Below are 15222 nucleotides of genomic sequence, written 5' to 3' on the forward strand. Positions count from 1 at the left end.
GTATTGGAAGATATACCCATTACGAACTTCAAAGTCCTAAAAAAATTAATTGAAATTGATTTGGATACTCCTATCAACAAAAAGGAAAAAAATACTTAACCATATAACTTTAAGTCAATTAATTATAAATTTCAAATGGTAATTGATTAGAAGTGTCTCATCAAAATATTAGAAATTTCAAGTTCCAACACCTGAATACACAAAAGTTCATATTACTTACAATAAAATTAAAATTTAAAAAAAAAAAAAAATCGCTTTAAAAGAAAAGAAGAAAAAAATCAATGAGATTTATATATGTATGTATACAGGTCAACATTTTAAGAAAAATCCACTGAAAAACTAATATCTGCCACGTGTACATACTCGGCCAATCACCTCGAGACCAGTAAACTCCGATTTCTAACAATCCTAGAATGTCTTCAGCCCTACTAAATATCCGCCACGTACCGCATCCACTCTAACTCACTGAGTCACTACCGGGTCGACACCGAGTCTGTCCAGTCCTCTACTCTCTACCTCGCTCGATATCTAACTCAGTGAAAGTCCCACCACAACAAGCGGTATTACCTGAAGGAGATGAATTCCCTCTTCTTTCTCTGCTTAGAATCCTCTTAAACGATAACATACGACTCACTGGAGATCGAAACGAAGACTGAGTCTGAGTCTGACTAGACGCTGAGTCACAACCGGTTGACTCGTTCTCAAAACCTTCGTTATAATTCCTTGTCGGAACCTCTATCGACACATTTACAAACTCCCTCGGCTTTCCTCTATCTTCAAACGACGATGTTCCCACCAGTTCGTCCTCGTGTTGACACGTCACACACAACCCGGAACTTGAACCCGGCTCAGTCACCGAAACCACCACATGAGTCGGGTTTTCGGGTTCATCTGGACACGGCTCCACAGGGGACCGACACAGAGGGCAAGTGGAGTGGGAGTGGAACCACATGTCAATACATTCAATATGAAAACTATGCTTACACTTGGGCAATACCCGACCCGATTCGTTCTCTTCAAATTCGGACAAACAAACGGCGCAATCGAGAGACTCGGGGTGGGTCTTGGAGGAGTAGACGAAAACAGGAAGCGATCTCAAGACAGCCGCGTCGAGGCCGCGCGTGGCGGTGGCCATGGGATTCGGATTGGCGGGGTCAACATAGAAGACAAGATGCGTACGACGGTGGTAGCGGCTACGGCGGATTTGGCGGCGACGTGCGTTGAGTAGGTACCAGCGAGCGTAGAGGTGTAGACACACTATTAAGATAACAACGAAGAATAAAATAACGATGGCGCTGAGCATGATTTTGCCACTGAGGGCATAGCCTTTATCGGGCGCGTATAAATCGGGCCGATCTCCGAATTCGTTGCTCATTTGAACTTTGGTAGTTGGGTAGACTAGTGAGAGAGTTGAAACTTGTAAGAAGTAAAGAGTGAGAGGTTTAAGGTAATGAATGGAATGGGGGGGGCGAAGATGGAGAGAAATAAGGAGGCAGGATTAAGAGACTTAAGAGGAAAGTTCTTGAGGGTTTCTTTTTAACTCTTAAGCGGCTTAGGTTCCCACCTGCTCCCGCTATTCCTGTTCCTATTACTATTCCTATTCCTATTCTTGTACCTCTCTATTACACTCTAACAGACGCCAGAGTGGACGCGGGATTTTTCTATTTACTCTTTCTACCCTTCCCTCCTTGGCTCCTCCATTTATTTTGTCTAAATTCTTAATTGACGTTAGATCATAAGATTAGCAATTAAATATCTTTTAGAGGGTATTTAAGTGGAGGATTATGTTCCTGATTATATATATACGGTTACAGGTAAAATAATTATGAATATATTTTATTCCATTCCATTGGGTTAATAATAATATAAAAAAAAAAAAAACAAAAAAAGCTTGGAGTTTTATGGATTAGGTCTGTGTTGACCAGCCATGAGTAACCAACCCGAAGTCATCCCGCGTTAACTTCCCGTATGGGCCCTACGGCCCAAATCAGTCCAAATTTGGGAGCTGGTGCTTTGAATTCAATTATGTGATTCATGCCATTTGCTTGGCAAGATTATTATTAATTAAATATGGATTGACTTCAGCTTCATTTGTTATGGTCACATTTAATAATAGGGTAATGCTATGCTTACTCACAATCTTACTAACAATCTTACAATCTTGAAAAATATAACAGTATAGTATGAGTATCATATGCATAGTATTTATACTATACCGTTATATTTATCAGGATAGTAAAATGGTTAGTAAGATTGTGAGTAAACATAGTTTTATTGTTAATAATAAAGAAAAGTTTCATTATTCTTTTTTTTTTTTTAATAACTGAGCATAGTTTTACTGTTAATAATAAAGGAAAGTTTCATTATTCTTTTTTTTTTTAATAACTAAGGTATCCATGCACAATTGCCAGTCGTCCAACTCTTAAGGTCACAAAACACTTAACAAATCCAACGAACTAAAGAAATTGCACAATTATTATAGGTGTCTCTACTGACTCGAACACAAAACCTAATTTTATTGTTCCTTCGTAAATGGGTATACAGATTCTTAAGAAAATTTAGTTTGTAGTTTACTTTAAGAATAACAAGGAAATATTTTATTTTTAAATAAATCAAACAAAAAGGATCAAAATATTGATTAAGATATAACAATTTACTAATTTCAAATATTTAAATCTCTCATCGATTTAACCCAAAATAATAATAATAATTGAACAGCATCCAAATATATGTATTTCAATTGGGTTCATAAATTAAATTAAATTTTAAAATTTTTTATTGCTTTAAAGAAACCACCTCTGTAGATTGTAATAACCTATAACCAATATTACATAATAAAGAGTTAATGATATTCATCCCCTCGTATACAATAGCAGATCCATAAATTTATGTTAGGGTGAGCCAAAATAAAAATTAATTACACATTAACATTTTTGTCCATTAATATTTCTGTTAGGGTGAACCAAAATTCAGAAATTGTACATATTATATTTTTTTTTAAATTGAGGGTGGGTCATACAAGTGCTAGATTGTATACGATATAATATCAAATGGAATTTTTTATTTTCTTAAATTATTTTATTTCTAACATGAAATGAATTTGTATATTACGGGTATCTATGTCATTTTATGATAACTTGGTTAAATCTAACCAGAATTTACCCTTACGTGTCCTTTAATTGATGGGAAAAAAAAAAAAAAATTGCATTTTTTTTATATTGGGTTTTGGAAAATTATGTCCGCAAAATGATGATAACCTTTTTCGAAATAACAAAAATCTTTCTGTGTTAATGAATCGGGAATGAACCATTAAAAATTAGTAAATATTACTATATTAACCTGATACCATTTATTTTAACACTCCAAATTTAATTACGGAATGATTTTTATTATTATATCGTATCTCATGGATAAAGTATTAACTTCATAATAAATTAGTGTATTTCTAACTTTTTTTCACCCATTCATGCTCGAGCCCAAGCCCATGAGCCCATGCGTGATGCGTGCATTGAAACGAGGAGCTGGCGGGAAAGTAATTAAATTAATAAGGGAGAACGGGAATTTCCCACCCAGGGTTTGGCGAAACAACTTTTCCCACCTGCCAAGTTTAAAAACGACACTTTCCCACCCATTGTTAAATTTATACGTTAATTTTAACAGTAAAAAGGGTATTTTTGTCAGTTCACAATATATATATATATGTGTTGTGTTAATTAATAAATCTGCCAATATATAAATAATTTAATATCATATGAATATTATGAATAAAAAAATTAAACTTAAATCTTTCATACAATAAAAATTTTACATAATTCTTCCATATAAAAAGATTATAAATAATTCTTCTCTAAGACCAAATTTGTTTTTCATAATTCTTCAATACAACTAGGAAATTACTTCACATTAACCTTTCCTACAATCCAGATTTTGCTTAAAATAACTCTTCTGAAAAACCAGAATTTAGTTTGGGTGAGGAATTTCGTCTAAATAAGTGGTGGGTGGTAGTATGTGGGAAGGTTGTAAATGATGGGCACTCGCGGCGACCAGGTAGTTACACAAACATCAATCAAATAAAATAGAGAGAGAGAATTGGAAGAGAAGGAAAAGAGCAAGGATTTGCCTTCACAAATTTTAACCCAAAATTGGTTCAAATACATCTTCCAAACAACCAAAATTTGCTATACAAAAATATTCACTTCTAATTCCATAAAAAATTCCTCCACCTCAACTCCATGAACATAAATTCATAAAAAAGAAAAAAAAAAAAAAAAAAAGAAGATACAAAATCAAACCCATAAAATCCATGAAAATAAATCCTTTTGACACTAGCTGTGTAACATAAATTCTAGAGCAAGGTTGCCAACACTGGCGGGCTGGCGGCTGGGGTCGTGAGTAATTGTGTGGGCTTTTTGGAGGAGAGAGGGAGGTTGCCACCAAAGGCCCTCTGATTTGACAAAGAAAAAAAAATTTGGGCAAGAAAATAGAAAGCATAGTCTAGCAGGTTCCACCGTTCCAGACTCCGAATTAAATCTAGAGAGAATAAAAAAGGAGAAGTTAGCTGGGAAAAAGCGCAAGCTTTATGAGCAGGAGGTAAATATAAACAAGCTGGAGGAGTTTCCGAAAAAGGAGAGCCAACAGAAAGGTAAGGAACATCGAAACGTGGTTGAGACTTACCAGCTAGCTAAAGAAGAAACAAATATGACACCGTTGGTGGCGCTGCTGCTGGCTTGCCATGAACAAGAGGGAGTGGTGGCGTCGGTTAGGCGGTGGGAGAGAGATGTTTTTGCATAAAAATGATAGTGAATTTTTTAAAAGAAAAAAGATTTAGAATTTTTTTTAATTATAGCAAATTTTATAAATTATAAACTCAAATAACAAGGGGCGCGTTTGGTGTAGTATTTTGGATAGAATTTTGGGGATAGTATTGGGTTGTTAGATAGGAGAGTATTACGAGGTAAATTTTAAAAATTTATGAAAAAAGCCCTTAGGTTTACTAATTTAATTAAAGACCCTAATATATAAAAAGACAAAAACACCCCCACCATCTACAATGCCAGATTTCGGCCACTACTGCCAGAATCTGGCCAGAAAATTTCGTTACGGCACATACCGGTCGGATCTATGCCGTAACGAGTCATTATGGCCTTTTCCAGCCAGATCCACCACGAATCTGGTCGGAAAAGGCCAGATCTACGGCCTGTTATGGCCGTCGACGGCTGGAAATGCGAAAACGACGGCCAGATTCGTGGTGGATCTGGCTGGAAAAGGCCAGAGCGGTGAAATTTTGACCTTTATGGTCGGAATTTAGGCCGTTGTACAGATTCCAGCTATCATCGACGGTGGTTGCTGGAATCTGACAAGTTGGGTTGATGGGGGTGTTTTTGTTAATTTTTAAACTTTTTTTAGGGGGTATTTAGTAAAATTAATAACCTTGTGGGGTCTAAAAGTAATTAAAAATAAGATAATATTTCTAAAATAGTGTGCCAAACATTATTTAGAGGATAAGATTGAGAATATGGATAAAAATAGGGAGTCAAACGCACCCATCATATTATTTTGTAATGTTATCTTTGTCAAATAACAGATTTCATTAACGGATCTTAAGGAAAAGTGTCATTTTGAAACTTAACGCGTGGGCAAGTGTCATTTCGCCAAACCTTGGGTGGGAACAAGTCGTCGTCCCAATTAATAATGCACGTGAGCTTTTGGTTCACTTAGAGTCTTATGACTGCAATTACTATACTATTAATTTAAAATTGGATTTCATTGGATATTTAAATTAAAAATTAAATGCAGCAAAGGATAACGATAATCACAGCTAACTTAAAACCGCATTTAATGGGTAAATTCTTGTCTATCTACCCGACCCGTTCAATCCGATTTAATAAACATTCCCTGCTATGTGTTTTAGTAATTGTAAAAACATATAAACATAGTTATGCATACTTTAACTAATTTTTTGGGATCCTAGAACTATCAAATGAAACAATTACAGTGGCTACCCCTATTAATACTTGAGAAAGAATTTAAACTCAAAATCTCTTAAATAATATACCCAAAAATCTTTACGAAACCACACAACCACTTTTATTCATTGAAATTTCAAGAGAAAATTGCATCTAAACAAAAATTACATCTTTATTTTCAAAATTGTTTTATTTTGAGTTGATATTCCATGATTATATTAGAAGACATCAATTTCACACAAAACAACGATACTTGGGTTTCCGTGTAAAATTATGTACATGATTTAATAAAACATATAATTGTAAATATGAATAAAATCATGTGAGTTTTATTAAGAATTGAAATATAAATCCTACTAGAAATAGAATGTCTTATATATTACCTATAAAATTTAAGATTATGAAAGAATATGATAATATAGAGTATTTGATGTAAATGTTATTAACATGGAGTGTCTTAGAAACTAATCAGGGTGTGGTTAGAAACTAACATTGTTTATACTCTCTTAATTATGTACTGGGTTTATGAGATTGTGTGCTTTTATATACCGTATTTATGAAGCCACAATGGATTTCTCTCCTCCGTGAATATAAGCAGGTTATACCAACGTGTCTATTTGTGTAATATGGTTTTATTTATATGTTATTAATCTTGAATATATGTTTTTAACTGCATAATTACTATATAGTAACTAAATGTTAGGCAAGATGAATTTTATTTTTTTCACATCTTTTAAATAATAAGAAAAAGTAAACCACCTTTTTCCACCCAAGGTTTGCCTTAATGAACTTTTCCACTCAAAAAGTTTTAAAATACCACTTTTCCACCTAAAGTTTATATTCTCTTAATACCCAAAGCCAATTTCGGTCACGAAAATTCTCTTATGGTCTATTCTCTACAAAACCCCTCTCACTCTGACACCTAATTTTTTGTTGATTGTCAACCACCACAAAGTTGGGGTTTAACGACCTCAAAGCTAGAGTTTTCTGTTCCTAACTAATTTCTAACGGTGAATATTCAATCGATTACCACTATTTGATCCACCAGTCTTCACTCTACAAAACCCTTCTTACCCTGGTTCTTAGTAACTCGCCGAATACCAGCTGAGAAAGTGAAGTATATTTTAGATATTAACGGAATATTAACTTTGGATGGAAAAGTGATATTTTGAAACTTTTTGGGTGAAAAAGTGTCATTAAGGCAAACCTTGGGTGGGAAAAAGTCGTTTACTCTAATAAGAAAATATATATGATTTTAGGCATACCCAATATTTTAAATAAAAAGAAACGTAAATTGTTTTATTTGATCCAATTTCAAAATCAGACGGATAGAGTAAAATCCAAAACAGTCCACATCTTATTGGGCAGCAGATCGCATGGTTGAAAGCAAAGTTCACGCATAAGAGGCGCCTCTGGGGACTCTCCTTGTAAATATAACATTACTCAATAAAGAAAGAGAGAAGGAAGATTAATAACGTAATCATCTTCCATCAAAGTTCTAAATCCGTGTTAATCAATAAATGTATGTTTAATTCATTAAATTTATTCTGCACCATCAGCATTTACTTTACTAGGGTTTACCATTACCAACGGCATCTTGAGCCCCCAAAGTCTTCTTTTTCATTCCTAACCCTTAGGTTTACTAATTTAATAAAGACCCTAATATATAAAAAGACAAAAACACCCCCACCATCTACAAGTGCAGATTTCGGCCACTACTGCCAGAATCTGGCCAGAAAATTTTCGATCAAAAATTAAACTAAAATCTTTCATACAATAAAATTTTACATAATTCTTCCATATACCGAAATCTTCCATATAAAAAGATTATACATAATTCTTCTGTTTGATCAAATTTGCTTTTCATAATTCTTCAATACAACCAAGAAATTACTTCACATAAACCATTCATACAATCCAGATTTTGCTTAACAGAACTACTCTGAAAAACCAGAATTTAGTTTGGGTGAGGAATTTAGTCAAATAGGTGGTGGGTGAGTTGCCTATGGGAAGGTTGTAAATGATGGGCACTCGCTGGTGACCAGGTAGTTACACACAACATCAATCAAATATAGTAGAGGGAGACAATTGGAACAGAGAAGGAAAAAGAGCAAAGGATCCCGCCTTCACAAATTTTCAACCCAAAATTTGCTTTACAAAAATGTTCACTTCTAATTCCATCAAAAATTCCTCCACCTCAACTCCATGAACATAAATTCATAACAAACAAAACAAAACAAAAGAAAAAGAAGATACAAAATCAAACCCATAAAATCCATGAAAATAAATACAAAAATAAATCCTTTTGACATTGGTTGTGTGACACAAATTCTAGAGCAAGGTTGCCAACACTGGCGGCTGCGGTCGTGAGTAATTGTGGTGGGCTTTTTGGAGGAGAGAGGGAGGTTGCCACCCGAGGCCGTTTGATTTGACAAAGAAAAAAAAATTTGGGCAAGAAAATAGAAAGCACAGTCTAGCACGTTCCTGACTCCGAATTAAATCTAGAGAGAACAAAAAAGGAGAAGTTAGCTAGGATGAAGCGCTTACTTTATGAGCAAGGGGTAAATATAAACAAGCTGAAAGAGGTTCCAAAAAAGGAGAGCCAATAGAAAGGTAAGGAACACCAAAATGTGGTTGAGACTTACCAGTTAGCTCAAGAAGAAACAAATATGACACTGTTGGTGGCGCTGCTGCTGGCTTGCCATGAACAAGAGGGAGTGGTGGCGTTGGTTAGGCGGTGGGTGAGAGATGTTTTTGCATAAAAATGATAATGAAAAAAGAAAAAAGATTCAGATTTTTTTATTTTTTTATTATAGCAAATCTTATAAAATTATAAACTCAAATAATAAGGATATTATTTTGTAATTTTATCTTTGTTAGATAACAAATTTCATTAACGGATATTAACTACGGGTGAAAAAGTGTTATTTTGAAACTTGACAGGTGAAAAAGTGTTATTTCACCATACCTTGGGTGAAAAAAAGTCGTCCTCCCAATTAATAATGCACGTGAGCTCTTGGTTCACTTAAGGGGGCGTTTGGTTCAGGAATGTTAGATTACTAGGAATGTTGGATCACTGGAAAGATAGATTATCTTGGAAGATTACTAAGAATCTTTAGAAAAATGTGTTTGGTTAGTTGGTGGGTATTTTATATTAATTTGTTTGGTTATGGGGAATAAATTGGTGGGTATGTTATTTAAATTACCAAATTGTGCCCTTTTTAAATATTAATATAATATTATTTTTATTATTAATTTTTGAATAATTTCTTTTAACCTCCAATATTTCAGATTTAGTTAAAACACCCTCGCTTATATAAAACTATAATTTATTACGAAATCACCCCCACCACCTGCCACCACCTGCCGCCACCGTAGACCACCGCCGGAAGTCTCCGAAAGTCCCCATCAGCAGCTGACTGTGACCAAAAGACTTCTATATGGCCGTTTCTGGCCATCAATATGGCCGAAAACGACCATATCAGGCCAAATCTGGCCATTATCAGCCAGATCTGGACGAGATCTGGCCGTTAGTGGCCAGATCTATTCCGACCATAATAGATCTGGCCGATAATGGCCAGGGATCTGGTCGTTAGCGACCAGATCTGGCCTGATATAGCCGTTTTCGGCCATCAATATGGCCGTTTTCGGCCATATCGAAGCCTCCCGGAGTCTCCCACCGAGTCTCATTCTTTTTTAGGGACACCGGTGATTTTTTGCCGGCGGCCCATGGTGGTTGGCCGCTGTCGGCGGTGGTGGTTGGGTGGCAGTGGTGGTGGTGGCTGGGTGACAGTGGTGGTCTGTAAATTATTTTAAATATAAGGGTATTATTGTCTAAAATTTTAATTAAACAGGGGTAAAATTGAAATAGGATATTAATATAAATTTGTTTTAAAGTATGGGTATTATTGTCTAAAATTTTTATTAATAAGGGATAAAATTGTAACAAAAAAAGATAACCCTGATAATCTTAGAATACCTAAGAAAATTGAGGTAATCAGATTACCTCCGATATTACCAATAGTAACCACTATTGATATTTGAAGATTATTGGTATCTTATATTACTTGATAATTAAACATAGTAATCAAGTAATATAAGATGACGTTACCTCAATAACCCCTTATAACCTCCACCCAAACCCCCTAAGGGTTATGACTGCATTTATTATACTATTAATTTAAAATTGGATTTCATTGGACATTTAAATTAAAAATTAAATGCAGCAAAGGATAACGATAATCACAGCTAATTTAAAACCGCATTAAATGGGTAAATTCTTGTCTATTTACCCGACCCGTGATGTTTTCATTTCAATTAATCACGTGATGTTCACGCCTGCTGAAATGCTCTTTCTCACTTCACACTTCAATCCGATTTAATAAACATTCCCTGCGGCCTGTTTTAGTAATTAACGGAATATGAATTTTGGGTAAGAAAATAGTATTTTAAAACTTTTTGGATAAAAAAATCCATTAAGACAAACCTCGGGTGGGAAAAAGTTGTTTACTCTAATAAGAAAATATATGATTTTAGGCATACCCAATATTTCAAATAAAAAGAAACGTAAATTGTTTTATTTGATCCAATTTCAAAATCAGACGGATAGAGTAAAATCCAAAACAGTCCACATCTTATTGGGCAGCAGATCACATGATTGAAAACAAAGTTCACACATAAGAGGCGCCATCACTCAATAAAGAAAGAGAGAAGGAAGATTAATAACGTAATCATCTTCCATCAGATTTCTAAATCCGTGTTAATCAATAAATGTCTGTTTAATTCATTAAATTTATTCTGCACCATCAGCATTTACTTTACTAGGGTTTACCATTACCAACGGCATCTTGAGCCCCCAAAGTCTTCTTTTTCATTCCTTTTTATTTTTTTATTTTTTTATTTTTTTCTAACACCAAAACAGATGAGACACGCAGAAGCCTAAAGGATTTTGAAGAAAAAAATGTCAAACAAGACTCCCATTTTTCCCGTGCCTGAGCCTCAACACTTCAGTGACTATGGCTTTGACCCTCAAATCGATTACTTTCAGGTCTCATTTACTTGTTTTCTTTGTCTTTGTTTTTTTCTTTTTTTGGTTGCACAAGCTTTGTAGTGTAGTGTTATTGACTCGTTTGTTGAACACAAGGTGTTAGAAGAAGCGAGGAAGCAGAAGAAAGAGTCATCAAGATCCATAGACTCGTTGCACTTCAAGCTTCAGAAACCCATTTCAAAAGAAGAGTCCAAGGTCAAGAAGACCCTCCACAACAAGGCCAAGAAGAAACGTTGGTGGAGAAATGCTTTCTTGTTCTTCAAATGGAAGTGGATCTACAACAACCACCATGAATATGATGCTAATAACAATCTTGAACATGATGTGCATTATGCAAGAGCTAGAGCTTTCAGGGCTTCAGTATCAGGTCCGGTTTATATAACCGAGAGCAGAAGCGGGTCAAGTACTCCATATAGAAGCATAAGCCGGCCGACTTCCGGCCCACTTGCCGGAACTCTCTCTCCGGTGAACAAGAGTGAGTTTCAAGTTCCTTACTTGAGTCTCAGAGAGCTCAACATGGAGCAGCAAGAACACCAGAGGATGTCTACTTCTTCAATGCCGATATATCTGGTCACTTAGAAGAAAAAGATGCACTTTACATATATAATAGTATATTTTAATTTTTTTTCCTTAAAGATTTAGTTTTTTGAGCTCTATGAAGCTTTGGTAAGAACCTGTGGTTGTGGGGGTCTCTAATGTTTTTGGATTTGCCCCCCATTTGGTTTCTGCAAATTTAACTGCAAAGGTGTTTGTTTGATTGATCCTTTGGCTACGGTTGAGGGAGGAAAGGCTGAATCCTCCTCCCCCTTTTTGTGTTCATTTTCTACTTGATCACTTTATCGATTTCTGCAACTAATGAACTCGTGCTTTGACTCGGTTACTTCATATTTCCTTTCTTTTATTTTAATGAAGAAGTGTCTGTGTGTGCTGTAGGCTATACAGTACTGATACTAACCATTTATCACAAATTTTGATATCATTTCATTTAATGTAATCTTGATGATGATTTCTATACGGTTTGAATTGGTTGTTGGATCCAAATCTAACAAATACCATCCTGGGGTCGAGCTATGTGGTTTCCGGCCACGTGTCTGCTGGGGTCCAATGTAGCCCATTGTTTGATAAACGAACATAGTTTGGTAACCGTGTGATTGGTCCATGAAGCAATCAGCAGCGTTAGTGTTAAGCAAGTTCAACGGCCAGTAAATAAATAAACAAAACAAACAGAGTGAGCAAGTATGAGATTTTTGTTAAGAGAAAGAAGCAACATGGAAAACGGAGTGGAGTGAAGGGTCGATTTCAAATTTAATCGCAAATCCCCACAAGCTTCCAAAACAACAAGCGGCGCATAATGAGCGTATTTGGCTGCTTGATGGTTGCGGCAGCAACAGGACACTAGCCCCTTCTACCTAACCTGCTGACCACGTTTCTTGCTCGTCGTCACTGTAACGTGGGTTTGTCTGCCGGGCATTGGGAGAGAAAATGGAGCCATTCCTGGTGATGGGTCGCTTGGGTTGCTTAGCTTTGTTAATTTACTATGGCACCCAAGACACAACAGGCGTCCCATTAAATAAAGTCTCTTATATAAAAGGTGTTCTTTTGTTTTTTAGTTGATCAAGAGTGTTCGGATAGTACTCACACCTTAACTAATTTTTTGAAACCTTAAAATTAACAACCGAATAAACTCTTTAATAATCATCCTTGTTAGCAATAAAAGAAAAGTTCTTATCGAATATGGCCCGGTGGGTTATATAAAGGGTGTCCTTTAGGTACTAACTCTTTGACATTATTACTTATCTTTAAGTGTTAGGTGTGAGCGGTAGGAGACTAGGAGTTGGGTACCTATCAAGAAACCGAATTTCTTGTACAAATTAATTATGATATCATTAATAGACCATTGGAGGAATGTCCTTTTTTATATTATAAAACATAATATTTCTAATTAATAAAACATTACAGTATATCGAAATTTCAACAATTCAACTTCATGAGTTTAATTTTAATGTTCCACAAATGACCTTCAAGGAGATCACCACCCATCCAAGCCCATGTTCAAAAGCTCCACGTTAGGTTTTCTTTTTATTGGGCCTCCTTGAAGGTTCTCTAATTGGTTTGAAATGGGTTTTCTTGTTTACATATTTTGGGCTTAATGGTGAAGACGTTTGTGTTATGAGTTATTATTGGATTAAAAAATTAAATCAAGCTAATATTATATTAGAGTTTTTTAAAGATTACATACTTGCTGAAATGGGAAATTCTCTTTAGTCTTCTTGCTTTAGAGATAGCTTCAAATGCAATTCAATGTATGCGGTATCAACTTTTTATATGTTTTGTCTTAATTGGTATGATTTTTAAATGATTTTGTTTGAGTCGATAGAATGATAAGCAAGATTTGAATGAGAAAGAGAAACTATCTTATTTATTATGAGATAAAAAGAGACCAATTCTAGAGGATGGTTAATGGACTCCAAAGATTAGTTGAAGTACTTGTAAATTGATCGAATACTTAAATTATCAAAAAAAAAAAAAAAAAAAAAAAAAAAAAAAAAAACCACTTATTATTAGAGATAAAAAGAGACAAATTTTACAGGAATTTATTATCTAGTTTATATAACGAACAATATCATGTCTCCCACCGGAAACCACATATCTTTGACCATCCTTTGAAATGTTCCATTATAATTGGTAAGAGTAATTAAACATTTCGTACATATTGTTTTTGGGTAAGATTGTAATGGATATTTGTTGTTAAGGATGATTTCAGCAAGTTATTTTTTAACCCTCGAGGTTTAATCAAGTACTTAGTTTTCTATGAGATTTTAGAAATAACAATTTTTTTTTCCCTGTTATTTAATTGTTAGAGTTTATAAAGTGATAGGTGAATGAATATTTATTTAATTATCCTTTTGTTGTTTATTTTAACACCTAAAAATTAAAAGAGATTTATATTATTGCTATTGGGAATTTTTGTTATTTGATTTTTACTTAGATAGGAGTATTGATATTAGCCCTTTATTGTAAAACAAAAAGCTTAAAAGAATTATTTCTACTACCCCTTCTTTTAGAGATGTTAAACTAATTATTTTTGTCACCTATCTAACACAAATCAGAGGATAAGCATTAAATTATGCCGTGATTTGACACATTTAACAGCAAAATGTTAGAGAAAGCCCATATGAAACAAGAGTACACAACTTTTTTCTCCCCCAAATAATGCAATGACACTTTTTCGCCAATAACTTTTAAAATACTACTTTATTATCCAAACGTTATATTTCATTAATAATTTTCATTAGATATAGTGATATTCATTGTGAAGAAGAAAATGTCTTTCTTCTTCTTCTTTTCTTCTCTTCTTAGCCTCTTCCATTGTCGACAATTGTTACCGGCCTTTTGTTGAACGATTGGTTTGCATATTGAGAATGGTGGAAGGCGATGGCGTTGGAGAGTGTCGGTGATCGGAAAATCAACAAACAAACCTGAAACCATAGACACTTCAAATAAACCTCCCTTATTCATCTTTCAACCTAACAAACACAAAAAACTGAATGAATCAAACTCAATTCATCAATCAAAACCTGAAAAACCCTAGGTTGGAGAAACCTCAATCGTCAACGATTGGTGAGCAAACAAGATTGGGAATGTTGGGGCTTCTAGAGAGGAAGAGCCGATGAATTGATTGGTCGTGACAAGAACGATTTTTGGTGACAGAATCAACCAGAAAAGCAAACAACGCGCAAAAACTAATTGAGCTGACGGCTGAGAAATGGTTGAGACAAGGGTGGGATGGCAGTAGGTTTTGGCGAGGGAGGTGACGAGAGTATTTTGGTGGTGGTAGGGGAGATTGATGACACTGGAAAATGGTTGATCTCCCGTGACCCACGCCACGCCGTTTTCAAGCCATTTAGCCCTCCAACCACCACCAAAACACTCCCCATAAATCCCTCATCAAAACCCCTCCCACTCCCATCCATCGAAGCCTTCCATTCGTTTGCCACCATGTAACGCCCACTTTGAGGTACATAGCTTATTCATGTTTATTTGCCTTTAAATGTTGTTTGTTGGCCTTAGTTAAATTGGTATGTTGATATTGTTGTGTGAGTGCCCTGAATTTGGTGAAGACTTAGCGAAATAGGGAGTTACAGACTTCACCGCGGCGACGTATGCTCTGTATTTTTTAGCCAAGGCGAAGAAAAATCTTTGCCGGGG

At 35.1% G+C, this 15222-nt stretch overlaps 2 protein-coding genes and 1 long non-coding RNA gene across 3 annotated transcripts; 1 reads left to right on the plus strand and 2 right to left on the minus strand.

Moving 5' to 3' along the window:
- Nucleotides 1-430: 430 nt before the first annotated feature.
- LOC116135583 (RING-H2 finger protein ATL2) lies at nucleotides 431-1539 on the minus strand. The gene has a single exon (XM_031421294.1). The coding sequence runs from the start codon at nucleotides 1373-1375 to the stop codon at nucleotides 506-508; it is 870 nt and encodes a 289-aa protein (XP_031277154.1). The 5' UTR covers nucleotides 1376-1539; the 3' UTR covers nucleotides 431-505.
- Nucleotides 1540-4156: 2617 nt separating this feature from the next.
- Nucleotides 4157-4808, minus strand: LOC116135561. Its single transcript, XR_004128916.1, has 2 exons — nucleotides 4675-4808; nucleotides 4157-4530 (listed from the first exon to the last, which is right to left on the minus strand). It is a non-coding gene; the product is annotated as an uncharacterized LOC116135561 (long non-coding RNA).
- Nucleotides 4809-10714: 5906 nt separating this feature from the next.
- On the plus strand, nucleotides 10715-11776 carry LOC116135645. The gene is made up of 2 exons (XM_031421362.1): nucleotides 10715-11013; nucleotides 11110-11776. The coding sequence occupies exons 1-2, from the start codon at nucleotides 10927-10929 to the stop codon at nucleotides 11590-11592; spliced, it is 570 nt and encodes a 189-aa protein (XP_031277222.1). The 5' UTR covers nucleotides 10715-10926; the 3' UTR covers nucleotides 11593-11776.
- The last annotated feature ends 3446 nt before the right edge of the window (nucleotides 11777-15222 follow it).

The sequence above is a fragment of the Pistacia vera genome, unplaced genomic scaffold, assembly GCF_008641045.1.
Source record: "Pistacia vera cultivar Batoury unplaced genomic scaffold, PisVer_v2 Contig301, whole genome shotgun sequence".
Lineage (NCBI taxonomy): Eukaryota > Viridiplantae > Streptophyta > Magnoliopsida > Sapindales > Anacardiaceae > Pistacia > Pistacia vera.